Below are 21,752 nucleotides of genomic sequence, written 5' to 3'. Positions count from 1 at the left end.
TTTTTTTTTTCTTTTATCGCATAACTGACGACAGAACATATGACCAGTACAAATGTCTTTTTATGAAAGAAAAAACCGACAAGTATTTACTATCAAACGGGAACATGTGATTTGATTCCTATCCATGAACAGAACATATATATACCCACAGCAAGCTCTTTGCATAGTCAACGTTCAGAATCAATGTTCAGAAATTAACATACACATATGTGCAAATTTAAATGCATGCCAAAATCATCTCCTCCTTAATGTAACGTTCTAATATGTGTTTCAGTTATTCTTTTGTTCTATTTACCTTTTATTTATAATAATTATAAAGTAATTAGTGTACATAATTTCATAACCCTCTCTTTTCCATGGTTCCTTCTTCTCTGTCCATGGTGAATTTTTTATATCAGCAGAATTCAGAGGGACCCACAGTGTACAGCTAGCCCTAAATTCATCCTCATTTCTTTATTCCCCACAGTAACAACACTCACTCACACTCTCTAGTGCTTGTTGAAATGTGTGAGTTAGAAAGAACCCTATAGTCTTGAAGCTACCAACTCTCCCTCAATCTCATCTTCTGCAAAAACTCATTTTCTTCGATCTCCTCACTGCAACACAAGTCTTCTTCTATTCACACAGTATGTACTCAACACACTTTGAGTTCTGAGTTCTCCTATCTCTCTTCCTTCTTTTTTCATTATTTAACTTCAACTTTCTTAATTAATAGGGTTTGGAAAGTGTTTGACGAAAGTCCCAGAATGTTCTATCTCCGGATCCCACGACAACCTTTATATATGGATACATATTTATGTAAGTTCAGTTACAGACTTGGCTAATGCACTTTTTTCTTTCATCTTTCTATTTTTTACTAGTTATATGTTCATTATGGTTTTCTTAGTTTAAGCTATCATTAATATTTATTTTTCATGAGTAGTATCATCTCTTGTTTAAGAATAAATATGTCGAAGGTAGGAATAAAAATACTATTATTATATTTGTGTGCTCTTTTCATTTGTTTGAGGTGCTTATTCTGGAATATGAATATGTTGTTGAAATCATAAATAAATTACTTAAATGTTATAGAAAGTGACTGTCCTTATTGGATTTTTTTTTTTCTGTACAGACATTATGACGACATATTTGTCACTCATATCCATTTCAGATCTTCTTTATGTTTGATTATTACCAAAATTTCAAATGACTTCTGAACAACAATGAAAAGGTTATTACTGATAATTATTTAATTATTTATTTATTATGGAAGACTACGGTTTTAGCGACATCCATTTTAATTATTGATTCTATTAATTTACTGCAAAAGGGTTTATATCAAATCATTAAATAATATATAATTAACTAGAAAAAAACTTTAGCAATATATATATATATATATATATATATATATATATATATTAATTATTGTGAGAGTTCTTTCTTGGTCCCTTTATAACTTTATTGTAGTAGTTTTCGGGCTTTTACGTACTCCCATTATTTCTTCATGTATTCTCATTCTTTCAAAATAATGTGTTTGTCTTTTTCTATTTAATAACAACGGTGAACTTTTATGACTGGCTCTTCATGGTGATATAAAATATAAAGGATAAACTAATATTTTGAAAAATAAATGAAAGTACAAGAATAAATAGTGAGAGTGAAGAAAGCAAAGGCCCAGTTTCTGTTATTGGACCAATAGATTGGGCCCGAATTTTTAATAGTGAATGTCACGTTATACTCATTCATTAATTCGATTATTCAAAAAATCTAATTAACTCCTAATAACAAGTTAAAAATAGGGCAAAACATAGAGCCAGCGTATAAGAGATCAAAATTGATTTCTTAATATACTAATATTTACACTCAAATTTTACATACTTTGTAGTCTTATAATAAAAATATAAATATAGAGACTATGAACAGTGGCGGAGCTACATGGGGCAGGGAGAGGCCCTCGCCCCCAAGATTTGATTTTTTATTTATATATATATATATATATATATATATATAAATATATTTAAAATTTATTAATTTTTTTAAATTATAGATAATATATTAAAAATTAATAAAAATTAAATTTTTTATTTTTTATTTCTTTTATTTAATGTAAATACATAATAAAACATAAAATTAAATATAATAAAAAATAAAAATATTTAGGTTTAGTTTTTCTTTAGAACCCTGATTTTATTTAAAAATTGATAGTAGGATTAGGTTAATTATACCAACAAAACAAATCATCAATATTAAGAGTTTCAATTTTAATGAAAAGATCATTGATATGTTTTGAAGAATTTAACGAAATTTATCATACAAGACGATCAGTTTTTCAAAAATTGGAACCAAATTAAAACTAAAAAAAATTGGAGGACCAACTTAACATTTTTAAACGAAAGCATGAATCAAAAGAGTAATTAAACCAAATATTTATTAACCTAATTTTTATTTTCCTTTTCATTGTTTTTTTAGTTTTTCACTAATTGTAATAATCTCTCACTCTCATATGTCTTCTTTTTGTTTTTAAAGAAAAAAAAGTTAGACATAAACTCATTATATTTCTCATTTATCTTCTTCCTTTTTTGTCTTTTGTCTTATTTTATAATGAAAACATTATTATTTTTTATCTAATGAGCTTTTTGTATATTCTTTTTTTTATGAATATTGAAAAAAATAATAGTGTATTATGTATTAAGAATAATGAATATATTTTTCTTTTAATAATTACATGTCTCAATTTTTTATTAGATTATGATCAATTATTTTTTTATTATTTTAAAAAAGTATGTTGATAAAGAATGAAAGAATAAATTAATCGTTTAAGAGTTATGAAAAGAAAATTATTAACTAAAACAAGATAGATTCTACCTCTTCACATATTTTAAAGCATTATACTAATGATAAAAAATGTTCAGTTAAAGAAGTCATTATTTGAAACATTATATTAATGATCGAATTTAATGATTTCAAAATTATATTACTTTGGCCCCTCCTACATTTTTAGTCAAGATCTGCCACTGACTATGAAGCTCCCTTTTAACCATAATAAATAACAAATTATGACTCTGCTATTGAAAGCAATTTTTTCTATTCCTTATTATCTTGAATTATCTTGAAACAGTAGTGATATCATACGTCTTTATACCGATAAACATCTTTCGGTTAACTTAATCTCTTCCGTTCCTTCGAACCAATAAAGAGTAGTACATAAATATTTATTTGTTGTTCATCTATTACGCCTTTCGACTTTTTCGAGACATTGATTCTCACCAACGTGTTTGCATTAAGCAAACTAACATTCTCGCATAACAAAGAGTAAAAGAGTAAATTTAAATCTCCCTTTGTACTATGCCATGGATGACCTATGTATAAACTAAAAAGAAGATAAGAGCCATACTTTTTATTTTCATTTTTATTTTAACGAGACTTATAAGCAAAAGTAAAAACCACATAAATAAAACTCAAAAGACAGCTAAAAAATCTTAATTGGCAATAATGGGTACCACTTCACCGACAATAAATGTAACTCGTGCCTTTGTTTCCATTAAGAACCTTATGCTGTTCTTTTTAATGTTGTATTACTTATAAATTATTCTAATATTGATAAATATATGTTTGGGTTCTTCTGTTCTCTTTATTGAATGTTTTATCTATTTGTTTTTTTTTAATAAAATTTGAAAATGTTCATTTGTATTATTTAGGAAAAAAAAGGTGCTAATCATAGTAAGAAGCAAAAAATCTAGACGAAAACGTCAATTATCAAGAGACTATGGAGACAGTTGTCTCTACAACTACTGAAAATGCACTCAATATTGTACAAAGTGTGGTCAAACGACAAGTGGGTTACTTTTTTAATTACAAAGACAAATTTAAAGAGTTGGAATCTTACATTGACAAATTGGAACATAATAGGGAGAGACTCCAACATCAAGTTGATATTGCACTAAGGAGTGGAGAAAAAATTGAAAATGATGTTCAACATTGCTTAATTCTCATGGATGAGAAGATAAAAAACTATAAAAGTTATATTAATGATGAATTTCATGCAAAGACCATTTGCTCAATTGGTTTCTTTCCAAAGAATTTCCAGCTAAGGTATCAATTAGGTAGGAAAGCTACAAAGATGGTAGAGGAAATCGTAGGAGATGAGCTTTGGAAAACTTCTTTTGACAATGTTTCGTACCAGGAATGTCCATCCATTGATGCTTCTCTTTCAAACACTGGTGATGAAAGCTTTGCATCAAGAACTAAAACTATGGAGATGATCATGAAAGCACTGCAAGACTCTACAGTTGGTATGATTGGAGTTTATGGGCCTGGTGGTGTGGGAAAGACCACTTTAGTCAAAGAAATTGCTAACAAAGCTCTAGAAATGAAGTTGTTCAAGATAGTCATTATAGCAAATATTACAGGAAATCCTGACTTCAAAAAAATTCAAGAGCAAATTGCTGGCATGCTAGGAATGAAATTGGAAGAAGAAAGTGAGATTGCAAGAGTAGATCGTATTCGAAATAGGTTAAAGAATGAAAAGGAGAATACCCTATTATCCTTGATGATCTTTGGGGTGGATTGGACTTTAACAAAATTGGGATTCCTTGTAATGATGATGCAAGCCAACAAGAAGTCAATGACATGTCTGATTTTGCTTCCAACAATGACATATCTGATTTTGGTTATAATAGACTAGAAATAAAAGAGTTGCCAAAAGTTGATTTGGATAAGATGAAAAAGGAAATGTTGTCTAGCCATTATAAAGGAGGCAAAATCCTTCTAACATCTAGAAATAAACAAGTCCTATGTAATGAAATGGATGTGCAACAAAGCTCAATTTTTTCGGTAGGAGTCCTTGATGAAAAGGAAGCAGAGACTCTGCTCAAGAAAGTTGCTGGTGTGAAAAATTCTGAGTTTGATAGGAATGCTACTGAAATTGCCAAATGGAGTGCTGGGTTTCCAATAGCCTTAGTTTCCATAGGAAGGACACTAAAGAATAAAAGCTTATCTACATGGGAAGATGTCTGCCAACAAATTAAAAGACAAAATTTTACATCAGAATGGGGATTTACTGACTTCTCTATAAAGTTGAGCTATGATCATCTAAAAAATGAGGAGCTTAAGTGTATTTTTTTACATTGTGCAAGAATGGGAAACGATGCTTTGATTATGGACTTGGTGAAATTCTGCGTTGGTCTAAATTTGCTTCCAGGAGTCCACACAATTACGGGTGCGAGGAAAAGAGTAAAGGAGATGATACAAGAGCTAGAAGAATCGAGTTTGTTGGTGAAAAGTTATTCTATAGACCGCTTCAACATGCATGACATTGTGCGAGATGTTGCTCTTTCAATATCATCCAAGGAAAAAGATGTGCTTTACATGAAAAATGCAATACTTGATGAGTGGCCTCATGAAAATGACTTCGAAAGGTACTCTGCCATTTTTGTACACTACTGTGACATCAATGACAAGCTTCCTGAGAGTATACAATGTCCTAGACTTGAAGTCTTACAAATTTACAATAAAAGTGAATCTTTTGAAATACCAGATGATTTTTTTAAATCTATGATTCGACTTAGAGTGTTGGTACTGACTGGTATTAATTTATCTTGCTTACCTTCATCAATTAAATGCCTTAAAAAATTGAGAATGCTTTGCTTGGAGGGATGCACTTTGGAAGAGAACTTATCAATCATTGGTGAGCTGAAGAATTTAAGAATTCTTACTTTTTCAGGATCTAATATTGAAAGTTTGCCTCTTGAATTTGGGCAACTGGATAAGCTTCAATTTTTTGACATAAGCAATTGCTCAAAACTAAGACAAATAACTTCCAATATCATACCAAGGATGACCATTTTAGAGGAGTTTTATATCAGAGACAACTTGATTCTATGGGAGGCTGAAGACAATATGAAAAATGAAAATGCTAGTCTCTCTGAGTTGAGGTACTTGAATAAGTTGCAAAATCTGGACATACACATTCATAGTTCTTCCCATTTTTCCCAAAACTTGTTTTTTGACAGGTTGAATAGTTACAAGATTGTCATTGGTGAATTCAACTGGTTTAACATGCTTAAAGTGGAAGAATTCAAAATCCCTGACAAGTATGAAGAAGTGAAATTTTTGGCATTAAACCTAAAAAGAGGTATTGATATTCATTTTGAAAAATGGGCTAAAATGTCGTTCAAAAGCGTTGAATATTTGCTGCTGGGAGAACTCAATGATGTTCAAGATATTTTCTATGAATTAAATGTGGAAGGATTTCCAAATTTGAAACATTTATCCATTGTAAACAATTTTGACATTAATTATATTATCAATCCAAGGGAGCGGTTTCACTCATTATCTGCTTTTCCCAAATTAGAGTCCATATGGCTTTACAAATTGGATAAGTTGGAAATCATATGTTACAATCAGCTTGTAGAGACCTCTTTCTGCAATTTAAAGGTCATCAAGATTAAAACATGCATGAAATTGGTAAACCTTTTCGTATTTTCCATGGTTAGACTCCTCACTGCACTTGAAACAATTGAAGTGTGTGATTGTGATTCTTTGAAGGAGATAGTTTCGAAAGAAAGGAAAACTCATACTATCAGTGATGGTAATATTGAGTTTCCCCAATTACGACTTTTAACATTGAAGTATTTACCAACATTTATTTGTTTATATAATGTTGATAAGATTCCTGGTAGTGCACACTCGTTGCAAGACCAAGTATTCCAACAAAGGAACAAAGATATTGTTGTTGATGTTGAGGACATGGTCACCAATTATTGTCTTCCACTCTTCAATGAAAAGGTACGTGAAAACCTTATCCTAATTACATGTGTAATGTTTAATTTGTATGTTGTTATTCCTTTATTAGAAATATAAAAAATCTAATTGTTTGTCATTCCTCTTGAGGAAAAGTTCTTTTGAAATCAAGTCCTATTGTTGTGACATTTTATGTGCTCTTACAGGTTTCAACTCCCAAATTAGAATGGTTGGAGTTATCCTCCATCAACATCCATAAGATATGGAGTGACCAATGTAACCATTGTTTTCAAAATTTGCTTACGTTGAATGTGACAGATTGTGGTAATTTAAAGTATTTACTGTCATTCTCCATGGTTGGAAGTTTGGTTAATCTTCAAAGTCTTTTTGTAAGTGAATGTGAAACGATGGAGGATATATTTCGTCCAGAAGATGAAGAGGTGCGTTGATTCATTTAGTATTGAGTTTGATTAATGCTATCATTTATTTTTATATTATATAACTTTATAGGTCTTTCACTTGCTCACCTATCAACGATTTTTGCTGTAACAGCATATTGACATTTTTCCTAAGTTGAAGAAAATGGAGATCATCAACATGGATAAGCTCAATACCATTTGGAAATCCCATTTTGGTTTACATTCCTTTTGTAGTTTAGACTCCTTGATAATAAAAGAGTGTCACAAACTTATTATGATAATTCCTGGTTATATGATGCAAAGATTTCGGAGCCTTCAAAGCTTGACAATTATAAATTGCAAGTTGGTGGAAAATATATTTGATTTTACAAATATTCCACAAACTTCTGACATAACTGAAACAAACTTTGATAATATACTTCTAGAAAAGCTCCCAAATTTGGTGAATGTTTGGAAGGATGACATCGGTGAAATACCTAAATATAAAAATTTGCAACGCATAAAAATTGTTGATAGTCCAAATTTAAAATGCCTCTTTCCACTGTCTATTGCCAATGACCTGGAAAAACTAGAAATCCTTGAGGTATGGAATTGTTGGGTAATGAAAGAGATTGTTGCTTGCAACAAACATTCAAGTGGAAGTGATATCAACTTTAGGTTCCCTCATTTAAACACTCTATCATTGATAAACTTGTATGATTTGAGAAGTTTCTTCTCAGAAACTCACACTTTAGAGTGGCCATCATTGAAGAAATTGGATATAGCCAATTGTAGCATGCTCGAAGGGTTTACTTCAGAAATCACAAATATACAAGAGCAAACGATTGCTTTAGCTATAAAAAAGGTACATAAAGTTTGTTTATATACAAGTCATAAGTTGTTTTTAGAGCTTTTCTATTGGAAATATAGAACATGCCTTGTTTCGACCCCTCACAATGATAAGGGAGATTATGTCTTCTACTTTCTTGAAGAAAAATAATACATTATGGTTTAACTTGTACGCTTTGATATTGATAAATATTTTTATTTATTTAGGTAATATACAACATGGAATATATGTCAATGAGCTTGAAGGAAGCAGAGTGGTTGCAAATATACATTGTTAATGTCCACAGAATGCACAAACTAGAAGAACTTACTTTGTATGGGTTAAAGGATAATGAAATTCTATTTTGGTTTCTTCATAGACTTCCCAATTTGAAAAGGTTAACATTGGGACTTTGTCACTTGAAAAGGATTTGGGCTCTTCAAAGTCTTATTTCACATGGAAAAATTGGTGGTGTTGTGCAACTTAAAGAGTTGAAACTAGAAAGCATGTGGTCTCTAGAGGAGATTGGCTTTGAGCATGAGGTGCTTCTTCAAAGGGTGGAACGCTTAAGCATTCAACGTTGTACAAAACTGAAAACTTTAGTGTCATCTTCGGTAACTTTTAGTTACTTAACATATCTAGAAGTGATGAATTGTAAACTGATGAGGAATTTAATGACATGCTCAGTTGCGAAAACCTTGGTTCAACTCACAACGATGAAGGTATGCTCCTGTCCAATGATTATGGAAATCGTTGCAGAAAATAAAGTGGAAAAAGTACAAGAGATTGAATTTAAACAATTAAAATCATTAGAACTGGTGTCTCTACAAAATCTCACAAGTTTCTCAACTATCACGAAATGTGAGTTAAAGTTCCCACTATTGGAAAAATTAGTAGTGAGTGAATGTCCTCTGATGACAAAATTCGCCGAAGTTCAAAGTGCTCCAAACCTACAAAAGGTACTTGTTGAAGCTGGAGAAAAAGACAAATGGTATTGGGAAGGAGATTTGAATGCCACTCTACAAACACATTTCTCAGACCAGGTATGCATGAAAGTATTGGTGTACCATACCTCCAAAAATAATTTAATTTTCATTTCATTGGAATTGTTCATAACTGATAAGTCTATTATTGTGAGAAACAACATAAGTAATATGAAGCATGCTCATTATGTCATTTTGTATAGATTTAAGTAGATTTGTGTTCTAATTTCATAGGCCAAGGTTTATGGTTTATATTACCAAGGTTAATTTGATATCCAGGTGTTTAGCGTAATTTCGTAATCAAATATGTACAAAGGGTTATATCATACTCTTTAAATGATTTGAAATAATTTTCACTTTTCTCATATTCGAAATTTATTTTATAACTAATTAAGGTACTAAAGGGGGTTATATATACCATAAGGATTATTATAAAAGCTTTTTATATCTTCGTCCAATCATTGATTGTTCTGTGTTTGTGACATTTAGTTTCTTGACTGTTGAAGGTTTCTTTTGAATATTCAAAGCATGCAAGACTTGTTGATTATCCTGAGAGGAAAGATGTTGGACTTGGAAAATCTGCTTTTCCAGACAATTTTTTTGGTTGCTTAAAGAAATTGGAATTTGGTGAAGCATGTAGAAGAAATATTTTGATTCCCTCTTATCTACTACCTTACTTGAGGAATTTAGAAGAATTGAATGTAGAGAACTGTAAAGCAACACAAGTAATATTTGACATGGATGAGAGTGAGCTCAAGATGATGGGAATGATCTTTCGTTTGAAAAAGCTTAATTTAAAGAACTTGTCAAATTTGAAATGTGTATGGAAGGAAAACTCTGGAGGAATTGTGAGTTTTCCCAATTTGCATAGAGTTGATGTTAATGGTTGTGGAACCTTGGTAACATTGTTCTCTTCATCCCTTGCTAAAAATATTAAGAAGCTCGAGACACTTACAATAACCAAGTGTGAGAAATTGGTAGAAATAGTTGGGAAGGAAGATGGAACGGAAGATGGAACGAGAATAATCTTTGAATTCCCTTGTTTTTTAGTGCTATGTGTTGATAATGTGCCACTATTGAGTTGTTTTTACCCTGGAAAGCATCATCTAAAATGTCCCTTATTACAAGGCCTATTTGTGGGCAATTGTCCTAAACTAAAGCTATTCACATCAGAATTTGATGATAATCAGAGAGCAACATTTGCCAAAACTATCCTGCTACAACCTTTGTTTTCGGTTGAAATATTGGTAATGTATATTTTGACCCTTTTCATTATATGTTTTCTTTCTATAACTATGTGTTTTCTTTTTAATAATTTTGGCCTCAATTGGCAGGCTTCTCCCAAACTAGTGAAATTGTTACTCAATGAGGAAAATATTATGTTGCTGAGAGATGCAGATTTGCCAAAAGACCTTTTTTGCAAGCTAAATCTTCTTTGGTTGCACTTTGAGGATGACAATGAGAAAGATATATAGTTTGCCTTTTGATTTGTTTCACAAGCTACCCAGTTTAGAATGTCTCGTAGTACAAAATTGCTTTGGTCTGAGGGAGATATTTCCCTCTCAAAAACTTCAAGTTCACGACAAAGTACTTGCAACATTGAAACAATTATTCTTGTTGAACCTAAAAGAATTAGAGTCAATAGGTTTAGAGCACACATGGGTACAACCATACTCTCAAAAGCTTGAATCATTAAGGCTTCACTTCTGCCCTCGGTTACAAAACTTAGTTTCTTGTGCACCGTCTCTCATCAATCTTAAAGAGTTGGAAGTTATGTATTGTGACCAGATGGAGTATTTATTCACATTTACAACGGCCAAAAGTTTAGTGAAACTTGAGACCCTCATTGTAACGAACTGTGAATCAATCAAGAAATTGCAAAACATGAAGATGAAGATGATTGTGATGAAATTGTATGTGCACAACTCAGATCGATTGAGCTGAATTCCTTACCAAGACTACTGAGGTTTTATTCGGGGAATGCCACTTTGCAATTCTCGTGTTTGCAAACTGTGACGGTAGTTAAATGCCCCAATATGGTAAATTTCTCTCTTGGAATAATAAATGTGCCAGTGTTTTCCGGGGTTAATGTATCATCCGAGGATTCTGATTTAACCTTTGACCACGATCTCAACACAACAATCGAGACATTGTTTCACGAACAGGTAAGAACTTATTATTTGAATTCAATTGTTATTTTTTTTTCATCTAACTAATTTTCTATTACAATTATTTCATATATCTTACGATCGACAAAATGCTTTTAATAATGTTTTCATTATTATACTAAGTATTTAAGTGAAAATTAACTACTAAAATCATTTTAGTGGAAAATATAATGCAAAAGAAATTTTAAGTGGATTCTTACATAAATACGAAACAAAACATCACACATAGTGGGATGTCAAAAAAATTCATACCCGTGGGTATCCGTAGATAAAACCCGCAACGGGTAAAAAACGGATATTAAAAATGGATACCCGCTACCCGCGGGTACGAGTATTTTTAATACCCGCATGTTAACGGGACGGGGTACGGGTATCATAGTATCTGTACCCTTGGATACCCGTACCTGCTAAACTTATACCCCTTGACATTCTTCTCTTTTCTTTCTTTGAAATTGGGCATATACATCAAACCTTATATAGACAATGATGTTTATGGTATGCTTGTTGTCAAATTATGGAATCATAATAAGAATACTTGGCATGTGACAGTCATTTTATATTTACTTTTACAATTATTTGGACTTGTATCAACTTGAGTTTATTTGAACTTTATTTAAAATTTATAACAGTGATGTATTTTATTTTATTTTATTTGAATTTATGATTAAATATTTTTTTTTTAAAATAATTTTGCAAATACTCGCGGGTACCTGTGGATACCCGTGGATATGAAAAAAATAGGCGAATACCCGCACAATGGATACCCGAAAAATATGGATACGGGTACGGGACAGATATTTATCCAGCGGGGTAGGGTACGGGGGAGCTACTACTCGTACCCTACCCACCCCGTTGACATCTCTACACATAGTCATAAAAAGAATTGAATTGAGAATTACCATCTAACTTCTTACGTGTTTGTATTGAGTTTGGATTCTCTATTGATTCTATGGTATTTTATTTTTCTGTTGTATTTTCAAAATACATTAATGACCATTAATTTTAAAATATATTAAAATTATCTTAAAAATATTAAAACAATGTGTTTTTAATGTTCAGCAGAAAATGATAAAAAAAACTCCATAAAAAAATTAGAGTCGTTTGTTTTGCAAGGGTTAAATCTATTACGTGATCATTCTATATGTTTAGACATGCAAACCATTCAAGACATCACAAGGTTCATTGGTAGAATTTGTCATAGTTGAACCGTGACCGAAATTGGTTACAAATAATTAAAAAATATTCACAATAACATTAAAATTTTAATACAACAAAAAGTTATAAAAAAAATGTAGAACTTTTAACATTAAATGTACATAAAATATTTCGTAGTATTTTGTTTTCAAGTTTGAAAATGCCTAATAATATTCTTTAAAAGTAACAAGTTTCTTGAAAAAATGACAAATACTTTTTTACGTTTTTTACTTTCAGAGAAAAAACAAAAATAAAATTTACAAAATATTAAAAAAAAAACACAACCGGATCTTGTGGATAAAACTGTAACTTTAAATTGGTTTTGTTATGCTTTCCAAGTCTTTGAACGAATATTTTACTAAAAGTGTTGTGTCATTTCTAGTTAAAACATTCAAAATGTAAGCTACTGTGAGACCGCAACCATTAAATTCCTTGAAAGTATGTACCAGTTATTGGTTACCGACCGTATATTACTAGGACAGATTGTACAATGTCTTAGATAGTGGGTACTCATTATAAAACTAAATAATAATAATAATAATAATAATAATAATAAATAATTGAGCTATAGGCTTATTAATTACCAAATGTGACTTAAATATATAACTCATTCAAATTCAAGTATATAGTTTTCTACAGTGAAAGGAGAATCTGAGTGATCTTATTAATTAAATACGATTCTCTGATATTGAATTTGTTGATCTTTTAGGAATTTTTGAACCATTCAAAGCATATGACTCTTGATGATTATCTTGAGAAAACGGGAGTTCAGCATAGAAAACCTGCTATCTCGGACAGCTTCTTTGGTAGTTTCAAGGAATTGGAATTTGATGCAGCATGCAAAAGAGCTATCGTAATTCCATTTCATGTACTCCCTTACTTGAAGAACTTGGAAAAGTTGAATGTCCATAGTTCTGATGCAGCAAGGGTAATATTTGACATTGATGAGAGTGAGATCAAGACAAAGGGAATGGTCTCTAATTTAAAAAAACTTACTTTAAACAACTTGCCAAATTTGAAATGTGTATGGAAGAAAAATCTGGGAAGAATTGTTAGCTTTCCCAATTTGGAAGAAGTGGTTGTCAATGGTTGTGGAAGCTTGGTAACACTGTTGTCTTCATCCCTTGCCAAAAGTCTTGAAAAGCTTAAGACACTTCATATGGCGGAGTGTGAAAATTTGGTAGAAATAGTTGGAGAGGAAGATGAAAGGGGACAGGGAATGACATTAACGTTTGAGTTTCCTTGTTTGACCTTGTTATATCTTTGGAATATGCGACTGTTGAGTTCCTTTTATCCTGGGAAACATTATCTGGAATGCCCTGTATTAGATACATTATGGGTGGCCTATTGTCCTAAGTTAAAGCTATTCACATCAGATTTTGATGACAGTGATAAAGATGAAGTTATAAAGGCTCCAATTACCCCGTTACAACAACCTTTGTTCTTGCTGGAAAAGGTAACAAAACATCAACTTTGTGCTTCATTTTCTTTTCATTATATATTTTTCTTCTATAGTTGCGAACTAACTACAACTACACATTTTCTTATGAATTTGTTTGATTTCAATTACTAGGTTTCTCCCAAACTGAAACAATTATCACTGAATGAGAAAAGCTTTATGCTGTTGAGAGATGGATGTTTGCCACATGACCTCCTTTGCAAGCTAAGGAATCTTTTGTTTTGCTTTGAGGACTATAAAAATGAGAATGATACTCTGCCTTTTGATTTCTTTCACAAGCTACCCTGTTTAGAACATCTTCATTTGCAAAACTATTTTGGTCTAAAGGAGATATTTCCCTCTCAAAAGCTTCAAGTTCACAAGTGAGTTAGAGTCAATAGGTTTAGAGCACACGTGGGTACAACCAATCTCCAGAAAGCTTCAACTGCTAAATCTCCACGGTTGCTATCGACTAGTAAACATAGTTTCTTGTGCAATGTCATTCATCAATCTTAAAGAGTTGCATGTGACACTTTGTAATGGGATGAACTATTTATTCACATCTGGTACACTCAAAAGTTTGGTGAAACTTGAAACCTTAATCGTAGAGAATTGTAAATCAATCAAAAGAATTGCAAAAAAGGAAGATGAAAATGATTGTGGTGAGATTATACTTGGACGGCTCAGATCAATTGAGTTAAATTATTTACCAAAGCTAGAAAGCTTTTATTCAGGAAATGCCACTTTAAAATGCCTGTGTTAGCAAACTGTGATAGTAGCTAATTGTCCCAATTTGATAACTTTCTCGGAAGGAGTAATAAATGTGCCAGTACTTTCGGGGATTAAAACATCAAAAGATTCTGATTTAATATTCCACGTCAATCTCAACACAACAATCGAGATGTTGCTTCACCATCAGGTAAGAATTCATTATCCGAATTTAGTAAAACTGTAGCATATTTTTGGCAGCAATAATTGATTAGTATTTTATACCCAGTTTATATTACAATTATGTTATATCTACTCTTTCGTATGTTTCGAACAGCAGGCATGTCAAACACATACGAAGGTTGATTACTCATGGAATCGGTATTAGTAAAATAATCCTAATAATTCAAGAATATGCAAAATTACATTAAAAGTATAATATCAAAATTTAATAATGCTAAAAATTAAAAGTAATATGTTTAATACATATTTAATATTCAAAGTATTCGTAATCGAAATATTCACAATATATAGTAAACATTATATATACCAAAATTAAGTTCGTAATTTGATCAGAAGAAAAAATAATGTCATATATCTCAATTAATGATGCACATGTATAGTTTTTTACAACCAAAAGAAAATTTAAGTGATCTTAATTAATTATGAAGTATATAAAACCCATCGATTACTCTGACGTTGAGTTTGTTGACTTGGAAGGAATTTGTGGAATATTCAGAGCGTACGATTCTTGAAGATTATCTTGGGATGTCTAGAGTTCACCACAGAAAACCTATTGTTTCAGACAATTTTTTTGGCAGATTCAAGAAATTGGAGTTTGATGCAGCATGCAATAGACCTATTTTAATTCCATCTCATGTATTGCCTTACTTGAAGAACCTGGAAGAATTGAATGTTCATAGTTCTGATGCACTACAGGTAATATTTAACATTGATGAGAGTGAAGTCAAGATGAATGGAACAGTCTTTGGTTTGAAAAAACTTACTTTAGAAAACTTGTCAAATTTGAAATATGTATGGAAGGAAAATTCCACAGGAATTATCAGCTTTCACAACTTGCAAGAAGTGGTTGTTAATGGTTGTGGAAATTTGATAACATTGTTCTCTTCATCCCTTGCAAGAAATCTCAAGAAGCTTCATAAACTTCGAATAACCGAGTGTGGAAAATTGGTAGCAATAGTTAGAAAGGAAGATGGAATAGAACATGGGAAGAAAATAATGTTTGAATTCCCTTTTTTGTACTATCTCCATCTTGAAAACATGCCACTCTTGAGTTGCTTCTATCCTGAAAAGCATCATTTGGATTGTCCTTTGTTACAAACCTTAATTCTGTGCTATTGTCCTAAATTGAAGCCATTCGCATCAGACTTTGATGACAATGAAAGAAGTTATAGAGGCTCAAATTAGCCCGCTGCAACAATTTTTATTCTCAGTTGAAAAGGTAACGAAACATAAACATTTACACTTTTTTGAGCTTCTTTTCTTTTCATTTTCCTTTTAAAGCTTCTAACTAACAACAATTACACATTTTCTTTTGAATTTTTTTGGCCTCAATTGTTAGGTTTCTCCCTCAATAAGGTTTTTGGCACTCAATGAAGAACACATTATGTTATATAGAGAACTACATTTGCTACAAGACATTCTTTCCAATATAGTTTTTCTTTGGTTGTGCTTTGAGGATGATAAGAATAAGAAGAATAGTTTGCCTTTTGACTTCTTTCACAAGGTACCCAAGTTATTTAGTCTTATAGTACAGAAATGCTTTGGTCTGAAGGAGATATTCCCCTCTCAAAAACCTCAAGTTCACGAGAGAGGACTTGTGGGCTTGAAAGACTTATTGTTGATTGATCTAAAAAAGTTGGAGTGTGTGGGTTTAGAACACCCTTGGGTACAATCATACTCCGAAAAGCTTGAACGGTTAAAGCTTGAGAAGTGCCCTCTCTTACAAAAAATAGTTTCTTGTGCAGCGCCTTTCATCAATCTTAGAGATCTGGATGTGAAACTTTGTGTGTAAGGTTTAGGCAAAGTGATGGAAGAAGAAAGCATGAAAGAAAAACTGTTAGAATGAATGTTGTTTCATAGGAGAAGGATACAAAGGTTTATATATAGTAACACATGGATAACAGAAATATGCAGACGTAACAGAGTGCATAACAGACTGCATAACAGAAGCCCATGCATACATATATATCCCTAACACGCCCTCCTTAAACTTAGGGTGGAGGTTGTAAAGCAGACACACGAAGTTTATCACGAAAAGCTAGAAACGAGGAACCGGATAGAGCTTTGGTGAAAACATCGGCGATCTGATAACGAGCAGGTATATGACGAATACATAGTTGTTGTTTGTGGACGAGATCGCGAACATAGTGGACATCGAGAGCGAAGTGTTTGGTTTTAGAATGCATAACAGGGTTGGCGGTGAGCAGAACGGCACCAAGGTTGTTAGAATAAATTGTGGGAGTGGTTGGTTGAAGATTGAGTTCACAAAGAAGGTTACAAAGTCAGGAAACATCAGTAGCGACAGCGGCGATACTTCGTGACTCAGCTTTTGTGCTGCTGCGAGAGACAACGTGTTGTTTCTTCGATGACCAAGTGATAAGATTAGAACCTAAGTATATACAGAACCTAGTGGTTGATTTGCGGTCATCAGTGTCTGACCCCCAATCGGCATCAGCAAAGGCGTGGACAGAGAAGCTTTTGCAGGATGTGAAACGAAGACCATGGGAGTGAGTACCGGCAACGTACCGAAGGATCCGCTTGACAGCCTTCCAATGATGAAGTTGAGGGTTGTGCATATACTGTGAGACTTTATTAACAGCAAACGTGATATCAGGGCGAGTGAACGTCAAGTACTGGAGAGCACCAACAACTTGCCGAAAGAGAGTTGGATCTTGAAAAACTGTGGATCCATCTGCGGTGAGTTTAGGCGATGAGACCATAGGTGAAGGTTGGGAATTTGCGTTGACCATGTTGGCTTTTGGAGAAGTTGGTGGATATATTTGGTTTGACTGAGAAGTAATGAGCCATCAGGTGTCCAATGAGCCTCAATACCAAGAAAGTAGTGAAGGCGTCCCAGATCTTTGAGCGAGAATGAATTGTTTAAAGTAGTGATGAGATTCTTAATAGCTTGTGATGAGGAACCTGTAATGAGAATGTCATCAACGTAAATTAATATATGTAGAACAAATTTGGAATTAGTAAGAGTGAAGAGAGAGGGGTCAGATATAGTGGGTTTAAAACCCAGTTGCACCAGAGTGTTGCTTAATTTTTGATACCAGGGTTGAGGAGCCTGTTTCAACCCATAGATGGCTTTGTGTAGGCGACAAACTTGATGTGAGTTGGAGGAAAAACCAAAGGATTGATCCATATATACAATTTCATTAAGTTCACCATTGAGGAAGGCGTTGTTTACGTCCAGTTGATGAATAGGCCAAGCATGAGATATGGCAAGCGAGAGAACGACCCTGATTGTCACAAGTTTAACCACGGGACTAAACGTATCGAAATAATCAATTCCTTCTATCTGATTGAAACCACGAGCTAACAATCGGGCTTTTCGTCGTTGCAGAGACCCATCTGAATTATATTTATTTTTAAAAATCCACTTGCAACTAATAATGTGAACTCCTAGAGGAGGATCAACAAGGGTCCATGTGTTGTTTTTGATGAGAGCGTTGTATTCAAGCTCCATAGCATGTTTCCATTCTGGATCATCAATGGCAACCTGAGGAGTACGAGGCACAGTGTCTGTAGTAGTTACAGTCCAGACCTTGGGCTTTGATATGCCAGACTTTGCTCTTGTTGTCATGGGATGTACATTGAGAGTGGAAGCATGATTTGTAGAAGAGGTTATAACGGGTACAGAAGAATTATCACTTGAGTTATCATTAAGAGGGGAGGAGGAGTGACTATTTGGAGTATTGATGGTATTAGGAGAAGAAATGAGTGGGTGAGGAGTTTGAGATATAATGGATGGGTGGTGATCATTGGGTTCATGAGAGTGAGACGGGGGTGTAGGAAGCAGTAAAAGGGATGAATGTGCGTGAGGTGAAACAGGAGATGGTAATGAGGAATTTTCAAAAATATTAGTTGTACTTTTATATGGAAATTTATATTCATCAAATAGAACATCACGAGAAATGTATATCTTGCCACTAGGATGCAAACAAATAAACCTTTTTTATTTATAGAGTAACCCAGAAACAGACAAACATGCGATTTGAAGTCAAACTTATTCCTATTATATGGTCTAAGCAAGGGGTAGCATATACAACCAAAGATACGAAACATATTGTAATTTGAATCACGCTTATAAAGAATAGCATGAGGTGTTTTATAGTTCAAGGTGGATGTAGGAGGATTATTAATAATGAAGACAACAGTTTGAAAAGCGTAATTCCAGTATTTTAAAGGCAAGCCTGCGTGAGCAAGAATACTTAAACCAGTTTCAACGATATGGCGATGCTTCCTTTCCACATTACCATTTTATTGATGTGTGTGTGCACAAATATAACGATGGTGGATGCCAAAGGAAGCAAGAAAGTTGTCGAAATGCAAGAACTCACGAGCATTATCACTTTATAAGGCTTTGATTTTACAGTCAAACTGATTTTCTACAAATAATTTGTATTTTCGAAAGACATCTAAAACTTGAGATTTAGCATGCAAAAGGTAAATCCAAGTATATTTAGAATATGCATCAACAAACGAAAGATAGTATCGATCACCATTTATAGAACAAACATGGGAAGGTCCCCAAATATCCATATACATTGATTCAAGGGGATGCATATACTGAGTTTGAGATGGAACATAAGGTAATTGATGAATTTTAGAAACAGCACAAGAATCGCAAAAACTAGAAGTAGTATTGGCAAAGATGTTACAGTGATGCAGTATGCGTTTGATGGTTTGGAATGAAGCGTGACCCATGCGAGCGTGCCAAAGCTTAACAGAGTTAGTCTTCGCAGAGACAGAGGAATGATACAACGTTGGAGAAGACTTTGATGCGTGTTACAAGGTGGGAAACACATAGATGCCTTCTTTAAGAACTCCTTTGAGAAGAACCTCCTTGGTTTCCTGATTTTTGACAAAACAATAGTCAGGAAAGAACTCAAAGAAAACTTTGTTGTCTCTAGCAAATTGAGATACGCTTAACAAGTTTTTCGTAACAGTGGGAACATGTAAAAGTTTGTTTAAAACAAAGCAAGAAGAACGCGAAGTGGTAGAAAGATTTGTAGAACCAATGTGAGCGATTTGCAAACCTGCACCATTGCCTAATTTGATTTGTTCAGAACCAGTGTAAGAAGTTTTAGTGTTGTAATTATTTGTATCATTGGTAATATGGTGTGAGGCCCCACTATCGGGGTACCATAGAGGATCAGAGAAGCAAGAGACATTAGAAAGTTGATCATAAATGTCAGAATTGGTAGATGAAACCTGGGAATTATGCATTTGTATCTGTGGTTGAAAATCACGATTGAATCTGTGCCAACATTCAGCAACAAGATGACCAAACTTGGAGCAAAGTTGGCATTGAACTCTATTGTTAGTTTGCGAGGAGGATTGTTGGGGTTGCCATGGCTGGCGAGATTGTTGTCTTGAAGGGAAAGAACGCCCGCCACGGTTAGACGAGGATCTTGAACGAGAGCGGCCACCACGTTCGGACACCCTTCCTTGCGATGAACTGGTCCAAGATGATGTAGAAACATTTGCTTGTGGAAGAATGTCAGTGCTCCTATGTTTTTCGAACCACTCTTCTTGAGCGAGAAGCAAAGCTTCAATTTCTTCTACGGTGTAGGGTTCATGGCGAGATAAAATAGAGGTGACAAACCCATCATAATCTTCAGGAAGACCATCAAGAATGTATTCAATGTGATCATCTTCTGTGATAGGTGAACCAATAGCTGCAAGAGCGTCGACGAGTTTCTTGATGTCAAGAACGTACACGGAAATGGACTTATCCTTCTTGGTGCTTTTGAGTTGAGTTTTCAATTTCTTGATTCTTGCACGTGACTGACTAGTGTAATACACATTGAGCTTTTGCCAGATTTGATGAGAGGTGTTTAAACCAACCATTTTTGTGAGCATAGTGTTTGACATGGAGGCCAGAAGCCATGCCACAATGAGACGATCTTGTTGATGATGATGAAGGTAAACCGAGTTGACAGTAGCACTTGTTTCCGCCTCAGGATCAACATATTTTGGTGGGGAGGGAGATCCGTCAAGAAACCGCATCAGCTGAAGACCATCAATAGTAGCCAAGACTTGATGTTTCCATATCAAGAAATTATCTTCGTCAAGTTTGAGGCTAATAGGAGAATTGAACGTGTGTGGGCTGAGGGAAGAAGCCATAGATGGGGAAGAGTGGGAAACACCAGAATTAACAGTAGCGGAAGACATGAGGAAAGAAAAAAAAATAGCTTTGATACCATGTAAGGTTTAGGCAAAGTGATGGAAGAAGAAAGCATGAAAGAGAAACTGTTAGAATGAATGTTGTTTCATAGGAGAAGGATACAAAGGTTTATATATAGTAATACATGGATAACAGAAATATGCAGACGTAACAGACTGCATAACAGAAGTCCATGCATACATATATATCCCTAACAGTGTGAAAGGATGGAGTATTTATTCACATCTGCAACCGTCAAAAGTTTGGTGAAACTTGAGACCCTAATCATAAAGAGTTGTGAATCAATGAAAGAAATTATTAAACATGAAAATGAAGATGGTTGTGCTGAGATGGTATTTGAACGACTCAAATCAATCAAGCTGAAATCATTGCCAAGACTTGTAAGCTTTTATTCGGGGAACGCCACTCTGCAATGCCCATGTTTAAAAATGGTCAAGGTAGTTAAATGTCCCAATATGAAAACTTTTTCTGAAGGAGTCATGAAAGTTCCAAAGTTTTCCATTAAAACATCTAAGGATTCTGACAATTCGATTGCTATTCTTTTATATCTAACTAATTTCAGTGGTGTGGCTTGTGGATACCAAAATTTATCATATTTTGTAGCATTAACTGGTCAATTTACGAAGTTTTCCATTACAATCATACGATATCTAAGTAAAAAAATATTATTAATAATGCTTCCAATATTACATTAAAAATAATAAAGGAAAGGTAATATTTTCTTTTTTTAGGGATATATTGCATTATTATTGTTTTCCCATTTATGTGTTATGAAATATAAGGCCATTTTGAAAGTTTCTAAGTCTCTAGCTCCTGAATCATCCTCATGATTTGGCTTACATAATTTATCTCAATTTACTCATGCTATCTTC

The 21,752-nt window shown here is 33.3% G+C and overlaps 1 protein-coding gene across 1 annotated transcript; it reads left to right on the top strand.

Moving 5' to 3' along the window:
- Positions 1–480: 480 nt before the first annotated feature.
- LOC114185067 lies at positions 481–17,865 on the top strand. The gene is given in 17 exon segments (XM_028072564.1): positions 481–626; positions 716–798; positions 3,681–4,517; positions 4,520–6,768; positions 6,930–7,163; positions 7,276–7,986; positions 8,178–8,993; positions 9,440–10,180; positions 10,268–10,405; positions 10,407–10,797; positions 10,800–11,098; positions 13,005–13,751; positions 13,869–14,113; positions 14,115–14,652; positions 15,162–15,841; positions 15,843–15,903; positions 16,024–17,865. Coding segments are annotated over 15 exon segments (9,072 nt in total). The 5' UTR covers positions 481–626; positions 716–798; positions 3,681–3,748; the 3' UTR covers positions 16,477–17,865.
- Positions 17,866–21,752: the final 3,887 nt, after the last annotated feature.

This window comes from Vigna unguiculata, chromosome 5 (genome assembly GCF_004118075.2).
Source record: "Vigna unguiculata cultivar IT97K-499-35 chromosome 5, ASM411807v1, whole genome shotgun sequence".
NCBI lineage: Eukaryota > Viridiplantae > Streptophyta > Magnoliopsida > Fabales > Fabaceae > Vigna > Vigna unguiculata.
This window is presented reverse-complemented; position numbering and strand designations above follow the sequence as displayed.